The following is a 25,168-nucleotide window of genomic DNA, read 5'->3' as shown; positions in this document are numbered from 1 at the left end:
TACACAGGGGGTGTTTTGTGCGTGTGTGTACATGTATGTGTGTGTAAGCTGGAAGACAGCCCACCGCTCTTCTGCTCTCTTTAGAGCCTCCTCCTCATCACTGGCCAGGGATCTGCTTGCCTCCGCCTCCACAGTGCTGAGTCTCAGCTGTGCAAGGCAGGCGCTTCACCCAGTGAGGCATCTCCTCGGCCCGACTTCACGTGTTTTTAAGTTTTCGTAAATTGATAACATTCCCCCCCTTAACCACGATGTGTTTTTATCATTTTGGATGTTACAAACAGCTGCGCACCACCCATTCCCTAGCGACAGGATTTCGCCCAGGGAGATGTATCGATAGCCGATCGCATCGATGCGTGGGCACTCCAGGGTGTGCTTGCCCACAGTAAGGCGGCCACGACGTCACCAGCATGAGACCATCTGCTTTGCTTTGGGCACTTTGGAGGCTTCTCAGCAGGCCCCTCCTCCTTCCCTTTGCCCGGCTCGTCTCTGCCCGCTCTGTTGCACAACAAACCGGCATGCCCACTTGGACCGCACCGCATTCAGTTGCTCAGGGTTGCCCTTTAGCCTCACACTGGAAACCCTGTTTCTAAATGTGACTGAGTGGGTGGGCTGGCTATCTCAGCTCGGCTGCTTGGCAGGGGTATGTATCTCAGGAGCCCGTGTGAGGGCCTGTGTGCATGTGTGTGTGTGTGTGTATGTATGTATGTGCGTGTGCATGTGTGTGCATGTGGTGGGGGTGGTGGGCAGGTCCATACACCTGAACTAATGTCACTGGTACTTTAAGGCTGCAACTGTTCCTGAGACTCCAGCGACGTTTGCTTCTCTGAAGCTTACTTTGTTGGCTTTTGCTACCTGGTTTCCTACATGTTTGTCTGTCTGTCCTGTGCTCTGGAAACCCTCCTTGGCTGCTGAGAGCATGCGGTACCTCAGACACAGACTCTTGCCTTCTGCCTGGCTGCTCAGCCCATGGCTCACCCAGCACTCTGGGGCTCTGAGGCCTTGTTCCCCGCCTCCGTCCCCTCCCCGCTAGGAAACTCTTGTTTCCTAGCTTGTGACATGTGCTTCCGGCTCGTCTGCCAGTGCCATGTGCTCGCCCAGCAGTCCTGCGGAGGTTAGCAGGGTCTAGAAGCAGCTCAGACAGTGCAGGGGCCAGTGCCGTGCTCAATGCGCATGTGTGGCTGGAAGGCTCAGTGCGCATGCCTGGCTATTGATTTGCTTCGTGGTAGCACAGCCTCTCTGGCCATGCCTTCACCAACTGAAGCGTGTGAAACAGCAGATGGCTCTGCTTGTCCCCGGTAGTCTGTAGAGTCGCAATGTCTGTGCTGCAGAAGAGAAGTGCCAGAGGCTTCAGTTTGCAATGCAGGCCTAGAGTCCCGGGACTCAGGAGCCTAGTGTGATCCAGGCTAACTGCTCTATGCCAAATACCGGAAGTCTACCTTCACAACCTGCAGAAATACGCAACTGAGAGGGAGTTCCCCAAAGAAGCTTAGACGAGTTTCCAAACAGTTCCATCCTGAGATAACAATGTTCCAGGTCGCCTGTCAGATATGGATTGCAAATGTCACGTGTGGCCCCTGTGCAGGATGGCTTATTGTGTCTTTGGGTGTGTACTCTGTACTCCTTATAATGTCAAAGTGTAATGGTTTTCAGGGGTGTACAGAGCAGGCAAGGGGCCCTGAAAAGCTTTGGCACAGTGTGGCCAGTCACAGTTGCTGCCAAGGGTGACAGGCCAGAGAGAGCAGCAGCCTCCAGCCAGCTCTTCCTGGGACTTGGACCTGGGGCCAGGGAGGTTCATTCATCACCATTATGGCCTCAGGGCTGCTTGGTGGGTAAGCAGTGGCGTGCGGAGGGCTGGGTGTGTAAGGAGTGGAGTGCGGAGGGCTGGGTGTGTAAGCAGTGGAGTGCGGAGGGCTGGGTGTGTAAGGAGTGGAGTGCGGAGGGCTGGGTGTGTAAGGAGTGGAGTGCGGAGGGCTGGGTGTGTAAGCAGTGGAGTGCGGAGGGCTGGGTGTGTAAGCAGTGGAGTGCGGAGGGCTGGGTGTGTAAGCAGTGGAGTGCGGAGGGCTGGGTGTGTAAGGAGTGGAGTGCGGAGGGCTGGGTGTGTAAGGAGTGGAGTGCGGAGGGCTGGGTGTGTAAGGAGTGGAGTGCGGAGGGCTGGGTGTGTAAGGAGTGGAGTGCGGAGGGCTGGGTGTGTAAGGAGTGGAGTGCGGAGGGCTGGGTGTGTAAGGAGTGGAGTGCGGAGGGCTGGGTGTGTAAGGAGTGGAGTGCGGAGGGCTGGGTGTGTAAGCAGTGGAGTGCGGAGGGCTGGGTGTGTAAGGAGTGGAGTGCGGAGGGCTGGGTGTGTAAGGAGTGGAGTGCGGAGGGCTGGGTGTGTAAGCAGTGGAGTGCGGAGGGCTGGGTGTGTAAGGAGTGGAGTGCGGAGGGCTGGGTGTGTAAGGAGTGGAGTGCGGAGGGCTGGGTGTGTAAGGAGTGGAGTGCGGAGGGCTGGGTGTGTAAGCAGTGGAGTGCGGAGGGCTGGGTGTGTAAGTAGTGGAGTGCGGAGGGCTGGGTGTGTAAGCAGTGGAGTGCGGAGGGCTGGGTGTGTAAGCAGTGGAGTGCGGAGGGCTGGGTGTGTAAGCAGTGGAGTGCGGAGGGCTGGGTGTGTAAGGAGTGGAGTGCGGAGGGCTGGGTGTGTAAGGAGTGGAGTGCGGAGGGCTGGGTGTGTAAGGAGTGGAGTGCGGAGGGCTGGGTGTGTAAGCAGTGGCGTGCGGAGGGCTGGGTGTGTAAGCAGTGGCGTGCGGAGGGCTGGGTGTGTAAGGAGTGGAGTGCAGAGGGCTGGGTGTGTAAGCAGTGGAGTGCGGAGGGCTGGGTGTGTAAGCAGTGGATTGTGGAGGGCTGGGTGTGTAAGGAGTGGATTGTGGAGGGCTGGGTGTGTAAGGAGCGGAGTGTGGAGGGCTGGGTGTGTAAGCAGTGGAGTGCAGAGGGCTGGGAGGAGAGGTGGAGACAGATGGGAGCTTGCAGTTTGTCCCTGTTTGATGAGTGGCTTGTTTTTTGGGGGGGGCAGGAGGCCCTTGCTCGTCACTGTTTTCGTAGTCACAGTGTGCTCCCAAGGCCTGCAGAGAAATGCAGGGTGCGAAATCCCAGCATGCAGACTTAAGTTTAATTTGGCCCTTGGGTGCTTAAACGCCTCTAAACTAGTCAAGCACATACAAAGCAAGGGTTTGAGGGCTGGAGAAATGGCTCAGGGGGACAGGCACCTGGCACCAAGCTCAGTGACCTGAGTTTGATCACCACCCTGTGGTGGAAGGAGAGAACTGGTTCCCACGGTGGTGGCATGTATGTCCCCAAATAAGTAAATGTGATCTTAAGAATTAAATAAATTAGGGGATTTTTATATAAAAATTCAGATCCTGACTCAGCAGAAATCAGCATTTTGAGGAGAGAGAAGGGTTGTGGGCAGTGGCTGCCCCCCACGTGGCTGGCTGTAGGTGGTGGCTGTCCCCCACGAGGCTGGCTGTAGGTGGTGGCTGTCCCCCACGAGGCTGGCTGTAGGTGGTGGCTGTCCCCCACGAGGCTCGCTGTGAGCGTTGGCTGTTCCCCAAGAGGCTCGCTGTGAGCGGTGGCTGTTCCCCAAGAGGCTGGCTGTGGGTGGTGGCTGCTACCCCCCGCCCCCACCCAAGAGGCTCTGACCCTTTCTGTGGCGACTCAGAGAGATAGCTGATGGCAGAGAGCAACTTCCTCATGCCATTGTTCCACACACAGAGAAACTGAGCCCAGAGAGATGAAGATGCCGTTTGGGTGGGTGTTACAAGGCCCCGTGTGGCAGGACAGGACCCCTGCCTCCGGGCTGTCCTGCCTGCTTATACACAGTTACACAGGCTGTTTTTGTGCAAGTACACAGTGCGCTTTGAGCGCGTTCACTCTGTACCCCACTACCCTCCCTCCCTCAGCCCTCCCCACCTCCTTCCCCAGCTTTGTTCTTACAGTCTAGGGCCCAGGCAATTTTATTTCTGCTTTCGTGTTAGCTGTACCTCTCCGACTTTATGCTTTTATGTATCTGTACAAAACCTAGGAGCTGCAGATGGAAGAAAGCACATGGCCGAGACTCCCTTAATTTGCTTAATATGATAGTCTGCAGCTGCACCCTTTCCCCACAGATGGCATTCCTCCTTCCTGATGGCTGAAAGCACTCCATGGTGCCTGCAAATCACACTTCCCTTACCCAGTCCTCTGATGCTGCGTTCCAGGCTGGTGCCATAACCCAGATATTGCAAATGGTGCTGTGGCAAACACTGATGTGCAAAGGTCTCTGGGATGTACTGACCTGGAGCCTTTTGGGTGAGCACCTGTGTGAGTGGTAGAAGCTGGTCATATGGTAGGCTTGGTTTTGTTTTTGTGAAGCCTTGCTGTAGGTTGGCTGTCCAGAAGGTGGCAGTGTGGTGCCGGCTTCCTCCCCTCTCTCCCCTCTGATGACCTCTCGCTGCGTCCTCTTTTCTTCTGCCTTCCTGTCTCACCCCTTTGATCCTTTCCTTCCCGGATGTTTCCTGATGCCTGCAGATGTTCGGAATGGTCAGTGTGTGCCCTGCCCCCGACAGCTGTGCAGTTAGGACCCTGTTCTCAGAGGCCCAGAACCTTGGCCATGTATCCCTTTCTCCACCTAGGGCTGGCCACCTCAGCAGTTGTGTGCCCTACAGAAGAGGAGCAGCCGCCTCCCAGAGAGCCGGACTTCTAGGTTTCTCTGAGTTTTACATTTGAACACTCACTCAGAGCCATTTCTCTGCTGTAAGCAAGAAGTGCCTGTAGGTCACCTCAGCACAGAACAAATTTCCCGGGGGAGGGGCCTCCGTGAAGCCCACTCTGAGGGTCTGAGTCTGTGGGGATGGAGAGAGCCCGTCTGTAGACTGCGGTCCCTGGGATGCCCTGTACACCCTGCTTGCTCCCAGGCAGCTCTGAGGGGTGCCCTCATCTTAGAAGCGGGTCACCTTAGGGCTTGGGCGGGGGTCATGGGAGTAGACTTCCTCGGTGCTTGCCCACGACTCAGGGCTCTGCCACTGCCCTGTGACACTCTCAGACTAGACAGAGAGCTGGGGACATGAAACGACCTTGTACCCACCAGAGGGCTGCACCCCCTGCGTGCCCAGGTTGGCAGTTCATCTGGGAGGAGGATGAGCCTGCCACCCTGGCTGCCGTGGCTCCTCTTTCCAAGCACCTTGACTTTTGAAACAAGGTCCTCAGGGCTGGGTTCAAGGCTGGCCTGGGATTCTTGAGCCCTTTCTCCTGAGTGGCTCTTGCCTAGTGTGGAGGAGATGCAGAGGAAGACCTGCCTGGGATTGTTGTGTAACTGTGTGTGTGCTGAGCCCCGTGGGAGCCTGGGGGAATTGGTCAAGCGAAGCTTCAAAGTTCAAGCTGACATTTGAGTGACATATTCGTGTGCTGTGGTATGGGCTGTGAACATTCTAGAGGCATCGAAAATAGCTGGTTAAAGAAAAGGTGTGTGTGTGTGTGTGTGTGTGTGTGTGTGTGTGTTGGGGGTTGGGAGCCCTGGAGAACGGCAGGGAGTTGGCGTGTCTTAACGGAAGGAAACTAAAGAAAACAGCAGAGGCCGAGCTGGATAGACTGGTTCAGGTGTTCAGCTGTGGCCTTGGCTGCTTCCCAGGCGGAACTGTGTGTGGACCCTGGCTTCCTGAAGGCAGGCATCTGTGCACTTCTCTCTTAAGTCTACATGGAAGGTGCCATGTGTGTGTTTTGTCCAGGCATCCAGGACTCCTGTGACCATGCCCCTGGTGTCACCTGTGTGGCTCAAGATGACTAGACCCTGCATCTGAGCAGGTGGTAAGGACATGGCTAGAGGGTCTTGTCCCTGTGTTTAACAAACCTCCCTTGGCCCATGTGTGGCGCCTTCCACCCTAACCCTGGTGTGGCATCGTGGGAAACCCCAGGTTTTACACACACACATGCTTCCAGAGATGATCAGTGGGTGGCAGAAGGACCTCGTGTCAGCTGCCCCTGAGCCTGCCACCTGCTTAGTTGCACGGCCTTGGCTAACAAGGTCAGCCATGTTCCTAGGGATCCTGGCCTCCTCCCCTTGTCCTGGGTTTCCAGGTGGGACCATCTGGGAGGTCTGGCTGTGGGTCTCGTCTGTGTCCCGTATATGTCCCTGTGTGTGCACAGCTGCATGGCTGCATTTTCATGCGTACGGAGGCCAGAGAAAAACCCTGGGTGTCATTCCTTGGACACGATTCTTCCCTGGCCTAGAGATTACCAGCCAGGCTACACTGCCCAGCAAGCCTCAGGGACCCTCTGGGATCACAAGTGCGTATCACCACACCCAGCTTTCTTTTTCCTTCCTTCCTTCTTTCTTTCTTTCTTTTGTTGTTGTTGTTTTATTTTGTTTTGTTTTATTTTCTGAGACAGGGTTTCTCTATGTAGCCCTGGCTGTCCTAGACTCACTTTATAGACTCAGCTGGCCTCAAACTCAGAGTGATCCCCCTGCCTCTGCCTCCCGAGTGCTGGGATTAAAGGTGTGCGCCACCACGCCGGGCCACACCCAACGTTTTATGCTTTTCTCGGGCCTTGCGTGTCTTCTCTGTCCAGCACACTCATGTCCATTTTCACTGGAGTTCCCCAGAGCCCAGAGGTCAAGGAGAGCTCCCTGCCTGCCTCCACATGACTTTCCTGGGCCATAATTTCCTGGGTTTTAAAGGCGACTGAAGCCTTGTTTATGTCTCTATGGTTGGCCACATTATAAAAGGATCAAATGGCTCAGTAGTGGTGGTGGTAGTGGCGCACGCCTTTAACCCCAGCACTCAGGGAGGCAGAGGCAGGCGGATCTCTCTGAGTTTGAGGCCAGCCTGGTCTACAGAGTGAGTCCCAGGACAGCCAAGGCTACACAGAAAAACCCTGTCTTGAAAAAACTAACCCCCTCCCCCCAAAAAGACAAAAGGATGTTTGAGAAAGCATTTTGGCCCAGCCCTGGAAGGACAGGTCAGGTTCCAGTGGCTGAGCAGCTGACAACATGCTCACAAGTGACAAGCTATTCTCAGAAGGGATTTCCACGGTCCACCCACCCCTGGGCTCTGTTCTCTTCCCACTGTCAGCGTGGCGGAGACACGGAGAATGGCAGCCTGTCATGTGGGTGTTCGGTGGGGGTGTGTTGTCCCCTGCCCGCCCTCCGGAAGACAGGCTGCCACTGCCTTTTGTGGGGGCAGCTGTGCAGAGCTCGTTTGGTCAGATTTAAGGTGCTGCTGACTGGCAGCAGCTGTCTCGAGCCCAGGTCCCCTTCCTCAAATGGTGGTCGTGCAACAGCTAAGAGGATGCTCCTGGAGGTGGGAACTGGCTCCTCACCTCATAGTGAGAAGGAGTCACTCACTCTGGGCCTGCTGTGGATGGTGTTTCCTTGCAAACAGAGTGGGAAGAGAAAGTCTTAGTCTTGAGGACATTGGGCCATCGCCCTCTGAGGGCAGTCACGGCTTCTGTCCTTGACAGACCTTTGGACACAGCAGGTCTGGTCTAGGCTTTGCTAGCTGAGATGCCGAATATGCTGGCCACGATCCATCCTGTGTCAGGCAGAGAAGCCCCTGCAGCCAGATGCAGCCGTTTCCCCGTCTCAGGATTGACCCTAAAGCAACGTGAAACCCCCAGAGGCCTCACTTTACCATCATTAGCTCTTTTCTTAGTATTTTGAGAACCTGGCCTGGCTTCCTGCCTGGGAATGTTCTGCCGTGAGGCAAGCTGAGCTGAGTGAGGTGGGCTAGTGTAGGCTCCTGGGAGTCGTGGCGAAGTTGTAGATAGCTAGGCTTTTGCTCAGAGAGTGACATTCATAGCTATGTTTTCTTAAACGATTTCATGTGCTTTGGGGGTGCTGTAGGATCGTCTCATCAGGTACAAAGGCACAGGATTTGGGTTAGCCTGACCTGGTTGTGCAGCCACCTGCGTCCCCACCTCCTACCCTGTCACTGTCTTCTGCCTTTGTGCTTCGGCTCAGCTAGGAGGAGGAGGGGAGGCCCAGCCCTAGCTTCAGTCTTTGTGTGGGTCTCCTGCAAAGCTGTCCTAGGCTTCCCTTGCTCCCTCTGAAGTGGCCTCCCCTCCTACCGCTGGTGCCAACTCTTTCTTCTGAGAGTGCGGTCAGGCCTTGGCTGTCCCCTTTAACTGGACTCCCTCTATCTTTCCTGTTCTAATTGCACCCACCTCAGCATCTCTGTTTCCCCGTGTGACAGGTGATGATTCCGTAGCCCAGAGTGTCCCCTCTCTTCTGCCCTTTCTACCTGGAGCACATTGGCAGGTGAACCGGCCTCATCCTCAGCTTTATCCGGGTTCCCAATTTCCTCGACCGTCTGCCCTGAGCATCTGTTTACTTTCGGTTTGGCTTCTCCCAGCTAAAGACTGGTTCTTAGCACAAAAGCCTGAGCCTGAGTTCACCTTCCTGTCTTATCCAGCTAGGTCCACATGGAGTGCGCTTGCTTTCTCAGTTGACAAGACTGCTGCTGCCCCGCACTGCACTTGACCGTTGTAGGCTTCCCGCTGAATGGACTGACCTCACGGCTGCGCCAGAAACCCATCGTGGTTATTATTATGTGTCCTTGTGAGTGAGCACAGAGTAGAAAAGTCTGCAGGGCACTGTGGGTCTGCATCCTTGTTCTGTTGTCACACTGCTGTGCTGCAGTTTAACTGAAAACACGTGTGGACGGCTGTGTGTGGGAGGGTCACAGTCAGCGTGGGTGGGCTGTGTGTGGGAGGGTCACAGTCAGCGTGGGTGGGCTGTCACAGTCAGCTTGACTGTGTTCAGAATCACCATGGAAACACACCTCTAGGTGTTGTGTGAGGTAGTTTCCTGAGAGGTTTCACTGAGGTGGGAAGAGCAACCCTGGTTGTAGGCAACACCATTCGATCCACGGGGCTCCTGACCTGAATAAAAAGCAGAAAGCAAGCTTCACACCAATGTTCATTTGTCTCTGCTTCCTGATGGGGTGCAGTGCCAGCAGCCATTTTGGTCTCTTGCCACTACACCTTTCCTACCACGGTGGACTGTGTCCCCACAAACCGTGAGCCAAAGTTATCAACCCAAAGCCTTGTTGGTCCTTAAGTTGGTTCTTATCAGGTGCTGGTCTCAGCAGCCGGAGAGCTGAGACCTACTCACCATTCCACACCCTTATATGAGCACAGCCTGGACCTGGGGCTGTGGAGTCCAGGGGTGAATCAAGGACGCCTGTGTGTGCGAGATTGTCATCTCACAGCTACAGAACTCAGAAGACAGGACTTACTAACAGAGTAATAGGAGTTCTGACAAGGCCCTGTGGTTACGGGAAGCAACAGAGAGACTGACTCTGCTTGAAGGGGTCAAGGCCACAGCGTGTCAGAGAAGGGATCATGGTCCAGCTGTGCCTGGGAGGATGGCCACTGCAGGTGTATTTGTTGGATCCACACAGGAGGGGGCCCAGGATGGCTGTGCTCACCGGTGTCTCCTATGCCGCTGGTACTCAAGGGATGGATGGACGGAATGAAGGCTGGAAGGAGGGAGGGAAGAATGTGTGTGTGTGTGTGTGTGTGTGTGTGTGTGTGTGTGTGTGTGTATGGAACGAAGAATGGGAGGAAGGAAAATGGATGCTTGGCTAGGTGGGCTGGCTGGCTGGATCAATACACTACACGCAGCCCAGCTTCTAGGTGAGAAGTCGGCTTCTGTGGTAAACACAGCGGGAAGCGATCGGGTGCATTGGGTAAATGGTAACCGGGTTGACTTGTAAGTGGGTGATGAGAGGAGACAGCAAGAGAGCTGTGGGCAGAAGACAAAGGCTTGAGGCCGCCAGTTTGCCTTCCCAGGCACTCAGCAGGAGGCGCAGCTACGGGAAGCTCTTGGCAGTCAGCTTGCAGAGTTCTCAGCTTAAGAGACTCATCTTTCTAGACTCAGCAATTATACATGCTTACGGGCTACAGTGTCACAGTTTAGTGCATGTATAGACTGTATGCAGATCCAATCACGCTATTGGTTTATCCATCACGTTAAACATGCACCTTTTATTTCATGGTGTTGGGACCATGAAATATTCAAAATTCTCAGTGCTAGTTATTTTGAAGTATACGCTTAGTGGCTGTCAGTCACAGTTGCCACATGTCCTGGCTAGTTTCATGTCAACTCAACACAAGCTAAACTTGTGTGAGGGGAGGGAGCCTCAAGTGAGAAAAAGCCTTCATAGTATCGGGCTGTGGGCAAGCCTGTGGAACATTTTCTAAATTAGTGATTGATGTGGGGAGGGTCCATTGTGAGTGGTGCCACCCCTGGGGCTGGTGGTCCTGGGTTCTACAAGAAAGCAGGCTGAGCAAGCCATGGGGAGCGAACCAGTGAACAGCGCCCTCCACGGCCTCTGCATCAGCGCTTGCCTCCAGGTTCCTGGCCCCACGGCTTCTGTATGGAACTGTGGGTGAAATAAACCCTTTCCTCCCCGACTTGCTTTGGGCATGGTCACAGCGACAGTGACCCTGACTAAGACACCGTTCCTGGCTGTACAGTGTTCTAGGATTGGCTTACTCACCACTAAAGCCCATTACACGTCTGAACCTCAGTTGTTCCAAGTCCTGAGAGTAGAGTTCAAATTAGAAAAGACCCCAGATGCGTCCTTGCCTGGAGTTTGCATGCTGCTGCAGAGGCCGTGAACACAAGTGATGGGCCTCGAGCTTAGCTCTCAGGGCGACAGCCAGAGTGGGTCCTCACATCTCAGTCTTCCTCTCTGCAGACGTGTGCAACAGCACCAACCTTCCAGAAGTCGAGATCATTAGCCTGCTGGAGGAGCAGCTGCCCCATTACAAGCTGAGAGCTGACACCATCTACGGCTACGACCACGATGACTGGCTGCACACTCCTCTCATTTCCCCAGATGCCAACATCGACCTCACAACCGAGCAGATTGAGGAGACGCTGAAATACTTCCGTAAGTCGCTGTCCCTCTCTGTGGGCACAGCCGCGTGATGACCAGTCCTTCCTTGCCAAGGCCCCAGGTCAGGTCTGCCGTGAGCCATCGTGTCCTGGGCCTGCCATCTGTGGAAGGGTGGCCAAGAGGGTGTGGCCAAGGGCTGTGGCCTTAAGGGTTAGCCATGTTAAGGATCTTTTTGGTCTGGATGAATAGTGGGGACCAAGCATTTTCATTTGAACCCTGCAGAATAACTTCAAACTATTCTCATGTCCCTTCTTTTCTGGTTTTAACAATAATTATTTGTAAAATAATAATAATAATAATAACAATAACAACAACAATAATAATAATAATAATTTGCTCTGGGTGTGGTGGCACATGCCTGTAATCCCAACACTTGGGAGGCAGAGGCAGGCGGATATCTGGTAAGTTCGAGGCCAGCCTAGTCTACAAAGTGAATTCAGGACTCCTGGAATTCCAGGAGTCAAACCATGGCAGTACGGAGTTACACCACTAGGTGGCAGAGCCGCTGCCTGTCAGGTGAGATACTTAGGGAGGCCGCAGAGGGTTGGAAGGGACGGAGAGCACAGTGTGATGGCACTGCTGACAGGATAATGATGTAAACGTTAATATTCGATGTAACTAATGTTTATTCAAATGGCAGCTGCTTTTCATTCCTTTGTCCTCCTTTCCTTCTTTTTTATTCTTTCAGTGGTGAGATTTGAACCAAGGGTCTTGTACATGCTCTACCAGTCTGCAGTGCACCCTTATAAAATTCTTTTCTTTCTTCTTTTTGGACGGAGTCTTACTTAGGTAGCCCAAGATGGCCTGGAATTTTCTATGTAGTCCAGGATGGTCTCAAATTCATGGTGATCCTCCTGCCTCAGCCTCCCAAATGCTGAGATTATAGGAGGGCGCCACCACACCGGGCAATACATGTTGCTTTATTTCTTCCCATGGTGGGATTGAATCCAGGGCCTCCAACATGCTACCAAGTGCCCTGTCACAGAGCTACCTCCATCCATGTAGTTCCGTTCTGTAGAAATTCACATGTTCTGGGGCTGGAGAGACGGTCGTGCGGTTCAGAGAGATTTCTGCCCTTCTGGGAGACCACAGTTCAGCTCCCAGTCCCTGGACTGGGCAGCTCACATCCATCTGTAAGCTCAGCTTCAGGGAATCTGATGCCCCCTTCTGGCCTCTGTGGGCACTGCATGCACGTACATGCCTAAGTGCAGATACGCATCCGCGCAATTTCTAGAAGTCTTAGGACTAAGTTAATGTCCTCTTTGACATTTACATGTTGTTTGTTTCTCATTTGCATACCCATATGTCATCAGGCTCTCTGCTTCTAAAAAGGCAAACCAATCCTGCCTCTGCCACTGAGAACCAGCTGTGGCACGTCCCTGAGCTTTCTGCAGTTATTTTTCACTAGCGTAAACCAGTCTTTCCAGTTTCCAAGATCAGGTATAACAAACAAGTTGGGACTCTAGGCCTCTGCGTTAGGGTGCGCCGGGCAGGTCTAAGGTTCTCTGTATTGGGTACTAATAAGAGAGGAAGTAGGTTCGAATCGACCTGTGAGTTCACTCTTGATGCACTGCCCACAGCGTCTTCGTGAGCACGGCCGATAACCTGTGTCAGTAAGAATAAGGACAGAGAATAGGATAACCCAGACCCAGAGTGTCTCGTGGGCCTCCTCGTGGGTCGGAAGGCCTTTGTGACTCCATTTGTTTAGCCAGGGCATCTGCACCAGCAAGGAGTGTGGCGCTGTGCACGGAGAGCCAAGTCACTTCTCTTGTGGGGTCTGTATTTTTCACCTGTGGGAGTCCACAGTGTAACTTGAAACAATTACTTTTGAGAAAGCGTGTTGTGTGACCTGTTCCTCTGTTGGAGCCTTGCTGCTCCTTCTCACACACACCGACTGACCACAGGGATGCACATCCTAATTGGAGCATCATCCGTGGCAGTGCTGGACCATTTTACAGGGCTGCCACAGAATTGGCTGGTTGCATCCCTGTAAGACATCTGGGGCAGGCAAGGCTGCCTTGACCTAGGGCTAGTGCAGAGTTCCTACGGTCTTTTTACCCAGAGACTCAAACAGGGCTGTGTTTCTGATTTTTTTTTCAGTTATATATGTAAGAAAACCCTGGTAGACTTGCCAGTGGGTCCCATGGTGTGAATACAACCGGAGGAGCTGAGGTGAACACAGAGCAGGCCTGAAAGTGCTCGAGGCTGGCTGCGTTCAAGTCTTCTTGTTCGTCATTTCCTTCTGTGGGTTCTTTCTGTGCTTAGAGCTAGGTGGCTGCTTGTTAATATTCTATTAATTGGAGCTGGGGAGATGGCTCAGCAGTTTAGGAGCATGCACATCTCTCACAGAGGACCTGAGTTCAGTCCCCAGCAGCCACATCAGGCGACTCACAACTGCTCCATGGGGTTGGACGCCCTCTGCTGGACTATGTAGGCACTGCACTCACACATGCACATGCTCACACATACACAAATACATATATTTTTTTAAAGAATTTTTTTAAAAAAGTATCTGTTAATTGAACAACCAGGCATTGGCTTTGAAATGCAAGACTTAAGCTAAAGTCCTGAGAGCCCACAAATAGTCTGTAAAGAGAAGTAAAGTTTTGTGAACTTCCAGCTGAAATGTAACATTGTTCCTTGTGTTCAGACTGGAAGACCAGGCAGGACTGTCGCAGCAGCAACTTTGCAACTTTGTTGCCGGTGCAGAGCAGAACTGCTTGGACGCTGCTCGGCTGTGGGCAGCCACTGGGAAACCTGCCTTTGCCCCGTGGCTGGGTGAAGATGCCGGGCCTTGATGTGGGGTGTTGCTCCAGTGCAGTGGACCTTGTTACTTAAGGTGTTTGTTGAGCAGTTCTTACGCCAGCAGCTTTGGGTTTCCTTGGGTTTTAGTAACTGCACAGACACAGCTCTTGCCCTTCGCAAGGACATAAGTGGGGGTAGTGAGGAGGGGAAGCAAGGGGCCCGCTCTGTGAGTGGTATCCTGGTTTTGGTTTTGTTTTTGGTTTCTTATTCTCAAGACAAGGCTTTACTATGTAGCCCTGGCTAGCCTAGAACTCAGAGAGATCCACCTGCCTCTGCTTCCTGAGTCCCGAGGGATTAAAGGTGTGGCCCTACTTTTTATTTGTATTTTTTGTGTGGCATATGTGTATGGCGTATGCGTGTGCATGTAGAGGCCAGAGGATGGCGCTGTCCTCCTCGCTCCGTCTCTAACACGTTTGTTCAGGGATTCAACGCAGATCCCCATGTGTGCACAGCAGGCACTTATCGACTGAGCCGCCATCCCCGCCCTGTTTGGGTTTTGTGTGTCTGTTTACATATCTGTAACCCAGGAGATACATGAATCACCACTGTCAGGCTATGTGTGGGTGGCTAAGAAGACATTGTCCTCTGGTCCCCTCCTAGGTCCACTGTGGGCATTGTGTGGGGCGGTGTCCTCTGTTGCTGGTGGAGTTGTGGGCACAGGGCTCACAAAGGTGAGAAACCCGATGCAGGTAGTTACATCTTACTGTAAAACCAGAGCAGATGTGCCCTCGCCATCTCGTGTGGGGGTAAGAGCTTCTCCTTCTTGAAAGGACAGCCAGGCGCTGCCTCTGACCTTTGCCCTCGGGGAGCTGCCTCGCTGAGGAGAGGGAAAGCTTCCACCTCTTTCCTTCTGAGTCAAACTTTCCTTCCACACTGACCTTTCCGGCATTGCTTCAGCAATTCCCCAGCTGGATTCCGATACATCTGAAAATGCAGAGAGCAAGAACAGCTTACAGAGTACCTGTGCCCTGAGGGAGGGCCATTTGAGGTCAGACTGCTGCACAGGAAGTACGAGTGATCCATGCTTAGCACTTCCTGTGTGCAGGGCCTTCTCACCCTCGTTTCTCCTCTCCCTAGTCCATAGCTGAGGATCCTAGGAATCAGAGAGGTTAGGAAGCTTCCCAAAAGAGACACAGCGAAAAGGGGGTGCTAACATTCAAACGTGGGTCACTTGGTCACATTCTACCCACTTTCAGAGCATCAGAAAAGGGGAGAAAAATTCAAGGTTAAAGCTCATCTCTGGCAAAACACAAAAGAAAAACCTCTATTCCCCTAGACCTTCGTGTTAAGATTTGTTAAGAGCCATTTATTTATAAACTTCATAATCAACAGAATTAATTCTCATGGCTCACGTATAACATGTGGTGCACACTGCCTCATGGGCTCTGATAGTGTCCTATGTGCATTAGATAGAGCAGTCATGCCCTGCTTAGCAGGCGCCAGGTGCGAAGGTCACCATATTTGTTCTTAAGTGGCCGTGCTCGTGTTGGTTCTCCCTCCTTGGCCTCTTATGGTCAACACAAATTGATCCAAGAAGGACTTCTCTGTGCCACACCTGGGGCCTGCTGACCACCTGTGCCACACCTGGGGCCTGCTGACCACCTGTGCCACACCTGGGGCCTGCTGACCACCTGTGCCACACCTGGGGCCTGCTCACCACCTGTGCCACACCTGGGGCCTGCTGACCACCTGTGCCACACCTGGGGCCTGCTGACCACCTGTGCCACACCTGGGGCCTGCTGACCACCTGTGCCACACCTGGGGCCTGCTGACCCCCTGTGCCACACCTGGGGCCTGCTGACCCCCTGTGCCACACCTGGGGCCTGCTCACCACCTGTGCCACACCTGGGGCCTGCTCACCACCTGTGCCACACCTGGGGCCTGCTCACCACCTGTGCCACACCTGGGGCCTGCTCACCACCTGTGCCACACCTGGGGCCTGCTGACCACCTGTGCTACACCTGGGGCCTGCTGACCACCTGTGCCACACCTGGGGCCTGCTCACCACCTGTGCCATACCTGGGGCCTGCTGACCACCCACCTCCCACATAGGCTCTCTCTTCCTCCCCATCCTCCACCCACCTCCCCCACCGGCTCTCTCTTCCTCCTCTTTCTCTTTTTGAACTCACTGTGGCGCCAGGCAGCCTTGAGCTGTGGTTCTCCCTCCCACCTCAGCCCTCCCCATGCTGGGATACTGGAACTGTACCACCATGCCTGGCTGTACCACCACGCCTGGCTCAAATGTGCATTTCGTACATAGATTTTTTTTTTCGCCTCTCCTGACAAGCTCTTCTTATCTTTTTAAAAGGCTGAATGTGATTTATTTTTTTGTTTTTGTTTTAGTTAGCGTGTTGTTTGATAAAGCCTGGGGTCTCCTCCTCCTCCTCTTCTTCCTCTTCTACCACCACCAACACCAGACCCTCTTGCTTCTAGATGCCAGCCCGACCCAGCAGGATAGTACATATAAGCAGTTTGCCCCAGCCACCATTTGTGGACTTTTTAGAAGTCTTACACAGTATCAGAGGAAAGAAATCTTTTCTTTGCTGTTACTTGTACAGATGACCAAGCCTTATCCAGGAGAGGGCTCTTAGAGAGGGACGAAGGCAGGCTGGAAGTGTGATCAGTCATTTCAGGATGTGTGTGTGTGCACAATTAACGAAGAGTGTGTGCACACGCGTGTGTACTCATGAGTGCACACATACATACCTTCGAGGGGGCCAGGGAAGAGGCCTTGTGAACTCCCATTAGCAGGGTCCCCTCTGGGCCCATGTTCCCCTATGGTTCAGATGTCTGGGAATTGAAGGTGGGAGCAGTGTGGCCCTGCCGCCATCACACTCCACCCAGCTGTGGGTCTGGGCGGGCCCTGGTGCTGCAGGAGTGAGTACTTCTCAGGTTAGTGAACAAAAGCAGCTACACGCGAGAGTGCCTGGCCGCCCTCGGACCCTGCCCTGGGCGCGGGTTCTGGAGAGCAGCCCACACTCATGGTCCCATGCCTGTCTTCTGGCATTGTTCATCTTTTTTTTTGATCAAACCGGCTTCCAACGTTATCTTTTTCTGCTCAAGAACAGCATGGTTGGCAAGCTGCTCTGTACAGATTGTTTTCTTCTCGTGTTAATTCAGCAAGTTTGAGACAGAGCTGGACCCAGCTCGGGTGGGAAACTGACATGACAGCTCAGCTCTCACTTCCACTGTCCCCAGGCTGCTTTTCTTCAGCAGGGTGTGTGCAGGAGCAGGGTGTGTGCAGGAGCAGGGTTTGGGGGTCTTTTGAGCTTGTGGTTTGTGTGTTCTGAAGTGATGGCATCAGCTGTGTGCCATGCTGGCCACGGGCATGAGCTTTCTCCCCCGGACCTTCTGTGCTGACAGGTGGTGAACTAAGGCCCAGTTAGGCTCCTTAGTGGTGCCAAGATACATTCTCTGCCTGCCCCTTCCAGCGAGGGGGTTGATGCTAACGGCAGCTGCCCAGAGACCCAGGCCGTGGGTTTTGCCCTCTCTGTTTGCAGGTCCTCTCCTGGCGACTCTCACTCCTTCCTTTCCTGTGGGGAGGCTGCCTGTCCTGGAGTAAGAAGGGGCAGCTTACACCAAGCCGTTCCCGGCAGACTGCCTTCTGCCACGAGGTCTCACTGGCTGCCAAGTGACATTTTTCAGCTCTGAAGATTGGAGCGCGAAAGCTGGAGCGGCAGCCTCCCCTCTAGCCAGGCCCCTCCCTCTCTTCCTCCTCGAGTCTCCGGGCTTCGGCTGGCTGTGGGCAAAGGTGGTGGTGCTGGAGGTGGAGGGCCTGGGGGTGTGTTCGGAGGGGCATTGAGACCCTGAGAGCCACAACAGGGCTCCAGTACTTAGGCTTAAGTGTGGTGCTTCGAGCATCATTCCTCACTTGGCAATTCATGTTTCCTCTTGTTTACTCATATATATATAAATTTTTTGTTGTTGTTGTTTTCCGAGACAGGGTTTCTCTATGTAGCCTTGGCTGTCCTGGACTTGCTCTGTAGACCAGGCTGGCCTCGAACTCACAGAGATCTGCGTACCTCCACCTCCCTAGGGTTACAAGCGCAGGCCGCCACACATGGCTTATAAAAACTTTTATTATGTGCTTGGGTGTTATACCTGCATGTATGTCCGTGCACTGTGTGAGTACTTGCTACCTGTGGAGGCCAGATGAGGGAATCAGATCCCTTGGAACTGGAGTCACAATTGTGAGGCAGAGTGTGAGTGCCAGGAACTGAACCCAGATCGTCTGGGAGCCTCTATAGCCCGTACATCCTATTTAAGACGCAGATCCCAGGGATCAAGTCCCGGTTCGGAGCTTTCATAGCCTCCCCCCATCTAGGGCATCCTGCTCTCCTCTGGAGCCTCCTGGGTAACCCGTCATCTTGCTGCCCTGGGCCTGACCTTCCTCCTGCCTGGGTGTGATTTATGCCCACAGCACCTGTTTCCTCACCCGCATCCGGCTGGCGTATTCATAGCCACCCCATGCAGAGACACAGTGAACAATGCTTATAGAGAAGGTTGCGTGGCAGGAACAGAGCAGTGAGGCACACCTACCCAGCTTCCTAAGACGGATTAAAATAGGTCTGTGTGAGTCTCCTGCCCTGTGCGCATCCGTTGGCGTGTTCCCTGCTTGCCTCTCTTTGGATATTCACTGTGGCGTCACGGCATCCATGATACCACCTGTTCCTTTTAAGTCTAGTTGGCTATATTTTCCCTACAATACTTAAGTTGTCACACTTGGTCCAGATCTTTTAAGCTGGCTCTACCTATTCTCTCTCCCACCTGAGACCCTTCAGAGTGGCCGTTGCTTCCTCAGACCCTGCGGTCACAGACCCATCATGAATCCTATCTGCCAGGCTGTGGGGGCAGCATAGGTCCTGAAGTGCCCACACACAGCCACAGGCAGGGGCGTCCCTGCCAGGTCTCGCTGGTGGCGAAGCAGGAAGAAATGTTTCTTTTCAGTATCAAGAAACCACCGCAAAGATGTGGGAGGTGGCCTCAGGGGTCACACAGTCTCTTCTCACGCACGGGGACGTGAGTTAGAATCCTCAGAACCCAGATGTTGCCAGGCAGCTGTGGCCGACCTGTGATCCCAGTTGTCAGCAGGTAGGAGCCAGGGATCCCCGAGCAAGCTGGCTGGCAAGGCTGGCAAGGCTGGCCAGGTCACAAGCTCTGGTTAGTGAGAGACCTTGTCTCCATATATATGAGGGGAGAGTGGCTGAGAAGGACACCCGGTAGAGCCTCCACATGCACGTACACACACTGTATACACATGCACGTACACACACTGTATACACATGCACGTACACACACTGTATACACATGCACGTACACACACTGTATACACATGCACGTACACACACTGTATACACATGCCCGTACACACACTGTATACACATGCACGTACGATAATGAAGTCACACTCACCCAGAGTTGGCAGGACAGACATGTAATCCAAGCTACTTGTGAGGCTGAGGCAGGAGGATCGCTAGGTTGAGGCCAGACTTGTTCAAGGCCAGCTTTGGCCACTCAGTGAGAGTCTGTCTCAACAATGAAAATATGAACGGGCTGCAGATGCCACCCACTGAGAGACTCCAACTCCAACTCCAACTGCACATAAAAGCACAAGAGAAGTCTCCTTCCTCCCTCCCTCCTCCTCCTTTTTCTTCCTTCTTTCTTGACAGGATTTCTCTGTGTAGGTCTGGTTGGAGAATTCTCTCTTCAATTTAGTGCTTACCTTTATGATTATTTATTATTGTTGTTGTTGTTGAGACAGGGTCTCACCGTGTAGCTCAGGCTGGACTGGAACTCACTATGTAGCCCAGGATAGACTGGACTGTACGGTGCTCCCCTTGCCTCTGGGTTGGGGTTACAGGTGTCCTCAACTGCACCTGCTTGACTTTGTGTTTGTCATGACCTACTAACTTGAGGTTTTGATCTCCTTTCATCACAGGGGCCTCTTCTTTCTTTCCAATTATATTTGTAGTTACACCCCACCCCAATGTGGGGTGCTCTCTAGGCCACAGGTGAGGGAATAGTCAGACTTGCAGTGTTTGCCATCTGAGTCCCTCGTCCTTGTGTACACAGTGGGACAGCAGATTAGGTGTTTGCCATCCAAGTCCCTCATCCTTGTGCACACAGTGGGACAGCAGATTAGGTGTTTGCCACCTGAGTTCCCTCGTCCTTGTGCACACAGTGGGACAGCAGATTAGATGTCTGTCATCCTTGTGCACACAGTGGGACTGCAGATTAACTGAGGCTCCTCTGGAGTATTTTCGGGCCTTTCCTCTTCCTGGCTCTGCAGCGTGAGCCGTGTTGAGTGAGAGTCCGGTCGTGACTGGCCTTGTGCAGGCCTGTGCTAAACGAGGGCCACTGGGACAGTTGCTGTGCATTTGGAGCCAGATACACTATATTTTATATATTTTATTTTAGATTTATATATTTTATTTGTATGAGGGGTTTGCCTGTATGTATGTATTATGTGCATTGTGTCTCTGGTGCCCAGGGGGTCGGAAGCAGGTCTTGAACTCCCTGTAACTGGAGCTACAGATGGTTTTGGACAACTGTGTGGGTACTGGGAACTGAATCTAGGTCCTCTGTAAGGGCAGCAAGTGCCCTTAGACCCCGGGGCTGTGGTCAGAACTGCCTCGCTTTGCTGTTCAGTGGCGCTCGCTGCCCACAGCCAGCCCATTGCTTCCTCTGCCGGTGCTGTGGTCCATGCGCTTGGCAGTGTGTGCAGTGCAGCGCAGTGAATGGTGCGTCCGCCCCATCTCCCTGATTATAGCTGAGGATCTGTACTCTTAATTGCTCATGCTGGGTCATTTCCTCTGTATAAGGAGTAAGTGATGTGGAGGCTGGAAGCCGGCTTGTCTTGCTGGTTTGCCCCACCCATCCTTAGCAGGTGCTGGTGTCACCTCACTTAGCAGATGTCACTGAAGTGTCTAGCATGGCCTGAGACATTGATCAAGTGCCCGGACCAAACCTGAGTCCGCAAGGCCAGCATTTTCTCTGTGTCCACCCACCTGTTAGCTTTCCTTTGTATGTGTGATGGATAAAATATTAATGAGATTTATAGCACTGCAAAACAGAGGTGCTCAGCTACAGATAAAAGGACTGGTGGCTTCATCAGAGATTTCTAAGAGGCTTTAAGGAGCTTCGTTTTCTTGTTTCGTTATTTTTTTATTATGCGTACGTACACGCATGCAGGTACGCGTGTATACGGCTGTGCCCGAGTCCAGAGAGAACAGTGGGTAGCTTCTCTCGTTCTGCCTTATTTTTTGGGACAGAGTCTCTCTTTGAACTTGGAGCCTGGTGCTTCAGACAGTAAGCACCCAGCGATTCCCCTGTCTCCACCCACCCGTGGCATATAGGGCCATTTCCAGCTTAAAAGCAAAACAAAAGAAAAACAAAAACCAGGAAGGGCTCCAGCCCGTGTGGTCTGGGGATTTGAACTCAGACCCTCATGACTGTACAGCAAGCACTTCTCTCGCCGAGTCATCTTCCCAACTCTCTAATCCTTTACTAAACCACCCCACTTAACGGGTTCACATATATTCACAGATTCTCTCATATTTTCAAGGAAAAGCATTTGTTGTGGCTGTGTGGAAAGAAGTGAAGACATTTAAAAAAATTTATTTATTACATATACACATCAGAAGAGGGCACCAGATCCCATTATAGATGGTTGTGAGCCACCATGTGGTTGCTGGGAATTGAACTCATGACCTCTGCAAGAACAACCAGTGCTCTTAACCTCTGAGCCGTCTCTCCAGCTCGTGAAGACATTTTTGGTGGTCAAGTTCGGAGGTCAGAGGATGAGCTACTGGCATCTAGTAGGTCAAGGTCAGAGTGCTGCAGAATCTTCTGGAATGCCAAGGACAGTCTTCCATAAAGATTCTCTATCTCTGCTGAGAAAATATGCTTCTGGGGTGGAGTTGAACCTAAGGAAGTCTAAAAGATCTGCCCAGTTATCCAGTGTTTCCGTTATGTAACAAGACATTTTAAGCATTGCCAAACATTTAAAATTAAGCCCATTCGCTGTGTCATGGACGCAAAGCTTCCCACTCTTTCACCCCTTCCTTGGCGGCACATGCCAGCCGGGGCCTGTTCTAAATCACACACTAGAGCAACAGTAAACCGTGTGACACCGGCTCTTCACCATCCCCTCAATTTGTATGTTGATACTTTGCTAGAAGTTTCAATAAAGACACAGGCATAGTACTGAATGTGAATGAAAATGTTTCCATTTTCTGGGTCATTCAAGTCTTTGAGTGGTGATTTTAAGTTTTAAAATTAAGAAAAAAATTAGGAAAGGCCGCTAAATGTTTTAAGTTAAGGAAAGAAAACCAAAACAATCCTTTTCAAAATTTAAAAGGTGGCCATTTTCAGATGCAAGGGGGAAAAAAACCCAACTTTCTGAAATGACCCAGGCTTAGGCACAGGAGCCAGGCCTCCAGCTGAAAGAGGGGGTGGTGGCTGTAAGCCACGCCCACGTCTCCTCCCTCAGCCTGTACGAGTGAGCCACGCCCACATGCTTCCTTCTCCTTGTATGGCACCTCTGCTCCCAGCATCCTCGGAGGAAGACATTTCCTTCATTTCTGTATCATTTTTCAGAGCTGGCCGGTTTCCATGGCAACGGTTAGATTGAGAGCCGAGCAGCGAGCAGCGAGCAGCGGCTGAGGCTTGAGGGTGGTGGTGTGTGTCCCTGACGTCACCCTCGGGGCGTCTGGATAGGATGATTCCAGCCACTCCCTCTCAAGGCTGCTGTCCGGTGTGCTTCATCAGCCAGGCTTGCAGGGTCTCTCAGCGCTCAGCAAACTGCCTCCCTTTCCTCAGCCTCCACGCCCCGACCCCCGGCCCCTGTGGCGTCTTCTTTCCCACTGCCCCCTCGCCCAGCCTGGCTCCAGACTGTCATTAAGAATGCACAGCCAAATCCTGCAGTGTTTGGGGGTGCTCTTCTGCCGGGTGCCCTGGCAGGGCCGGGAGGCATGGCAGCGTTTGACTTGACAATCCACGGCGCCCTGAAGTCTGTTCCTTCCTCTGCAAGGATACTGACTATGCAGAAATTCACTGACACGGATTATTATGAGCTGGATTGGTATTATGAAGAATGCTCAGACGGTAATTAAGGCCCCTGCGGGAGAGCGGGGATGAACAGCGGCATTGTATTGCTAGGGGTGTGTGTGTGTGTGGGGGGGGTTACTGGGTCCTCCCCGGGGAGGTGGGAGCACGGAAGCTAGCATCACCAGAAGGCCCAGCAAGCACGGCAGAGGGATGGCAGGTGGGCAGGGCTCTTGACAGAGGGCGACTCGTACTGTGCAGTCATTTGCTTAGAGTGGGGGAGATAGAAGGCTTTGGTGTGCTGGATTCTGGGCTTGCAAGCAAGCATGAAATTTCTGTAGGATCCCCCCCTCCCCGCGTGTGTGTGTGTGTGTGTGTGTGTGTGTGTGTGTGTGTGGCGGGGCACTTAGAGGCTGGCAGCGTGTGTTCTGGAGGTCAGCGGTAGGCAGGCCTGGAAGAACCTGCCCTTTCTTGAGCTCAGACCTTGGGGCCCGGCGTGGGGGGAGGCAGGGGGGAGGGTGTTGGGAGGCAGGGAGGCGTGGGAAGGCGGGGTGGGGTGGGGGGAGGCAGGGTGGTGGTGGGGTGGTGGGGGAGGCAGAAACAGCTTCCCTGGCAGGCAGCGGGTAATTCAAATGAATTTTGCTGGCTGCGTTCAGCACAGATGGAGCCCTGGAGACCATGGAAGAGACAGAGACAGGGAGACAGACATACAGATACACATACACAGAGACAGACAGACAGACACACACACAGAGAGAGGGGGGAGGGGGGAATATACTTCCTTCTGGGACCATCATGGTCTGTGTGGAGGGCGTGGCCCCTTGAGAGGAGGCTGCTTGGTGGCTAAAGTGTGTGGCTGGACAGGTGTCAGCAGGTTTCATGTACAGGGAGGACAGTGTTGAGAGGAATTCTGGGAGAGATTACCAAGGAAGGGCAATATTGTGGATGTAGGTCCTCTGGTGTCATTAGTCACTCTTTACAAATGAGCCTCAAATCACAAGGCTTTACCAAAATGTCTGCTTTGGAGGTCTGTTCTTCGGTGGCAAACTCCGGAGCTACCCCTCAAACCCGTCAGTAGGTGAGGCGAGTGCTTATTGACTCTGACTGTCCAGGCGTGGCTACGTTTCCAGATCCTGTGTGATGGATGTAACGGGCCAGAAGCTGGCCTAGTTAGTGAGCTGCCGAGCTGTGTGATCACCGTCTTCAGACACCTGGCTGTGGCCCGCAGCAGGGAGGCTGAAAGGGTTTCTTGGGACATGCTCTTAAAAGGCACAGAGAAACGTTACCCTGTGCCCTGCAGTACGTGGAGTGGGCACGCGGAACTGTCTTGATCTTCGGTCATTCTGGGTAGTGAGGCGCGTGGGGTGTGCCCGAGGGGAAGGAGGAATGCATTCTTCTCCTGGCTGTATAATTTTTTTGAATCAAGTCCCCTTCCTGCTGCCATGCCGCAAGAGACAGTGTGGGGCTGTGCTTCGGAAGCCACCAGGGATTGGTGGGGGCCACTGGATGCTCCCTAACTCTTGAGAAAGCCATTCATTCCATCCCCCTGCTTCCAGGGGGTGAGGTGGGCGTGGCCCTCAGCCATCCGAGTATTTGGGGAGGAGGTCTTAGTGTCTGGACCCAGTGGCTGTGCTGACCAGGTCGCAGTGAGGCCCGTGGCTCGGAGCCCATCTGGAGAGGCACCAGAGACTGCTGTTATCTGGTGTCCACCAGGATTTTCTTACTTCAGGTTGTCAGGGGAGTCTTTTGGCTCGAGGCATCCGGCTGGGGTCCTTTCCAGGAGCAAGGGAAATAGAAGAGGGGCTGGCTCATCACCCCAGGACTCACTGCCAGCTGATTGCCATCTGAGTACGTGGAGAGCAAGACCTTTGACCTTTTTGCTTTGATCCCAGGGGAAGGAGAGGCGACTGTTGGGAAGGGACAAGTGGCGTGTTCTAAATCCGATTTGAAGATAACGAAATGGGATAAAAGGATCTGGTGCCTAAAAATCGCCTGTTTAGGTGGCCTGCAGCCGCTAGTTTTGAGTTACTGTTTTTTCTTCCTTCTTCTTGTATGTTTATAGGCACGAATATGCCACCGTGCCCTTGTGGAGGTCAAAGGGCAGTCTTGTGGAATTTGTTCCCTCCTTCCACCATGGTGTGACTCCTGGGGACTGAATCAGGTAGCCAGGCTTGCACACTGGGTCTTTGTTCCCGCTGAGCTGTCTCCTGGCCTTTCTCTATCTCTTCTAAACTGGCTGGGGTCTTTCTGGCTTCAGGCGGGGTGGCCTGAAAATGACATTTTCCTTGGGTATGTGAATCTCTGAAACAGCAAATCATTAAACACTTGCTCTATCTGTCCGTATCAGTTGGCCTTTGGATCAATACTGAGGGAAACTTAAAGGAACTTTCCATGATAATAGCAAAAGGCGAGTC

General features: G+C 53.1%; 1 protein-coding gene across 11 annotated transcripts in view; it reads left to right on the top strand.

The window, feature by feature from the left end:
* Nucleotides 1-25,168, top strand: part of TRAK1 (trafficking kinesin protein 1) — a 162,536-nt gene that overhangs the window by 74,818 nt on the left and 62,550 nt on the right. For 8 of the 11 annotated variants that reach the window (XM_084753208.1, XM_084753201.1, XM_084753204.1 and 5 more), the window contains one exon: nt 10,704-10,898. Coding sequence is in view for 6 of the 11 variants with exons in the window: in XM_084753201.1 (XP_084609327.1) it covers nt 10,704-10,898 (195 nt within the window). In the remaining 5 variants the exon portion in view is untranslated. Of the gene's footprint in view, nt 1-461; nt 641-10,703; nt 10,899-22,443; nt 22,815-25,168 lie in introns of those variants that run through there. The other 3 variants (XM_084753207.1, XM_084753206.1, XM_084753209.1) reach the window with 2 other exon arrangements.

The sequence above is a fragment of the Acomys minous genome (assembly GCF_964271855.1).
Source record: "Acomys minous genome assembly, chromosome: 13".
In the NCBI taxonomy this organism is placed as follows: Eukaryota; Metazoa; Chordata; class Mammalia; order Rodentia; family Muridae; genus Acomys; species Acomys minous.
The sequence above is the reverse complement of the archived record's forward strand: the minus strand, read 5'-3'. Positions and strand labels throughout refer to the sequence as shown.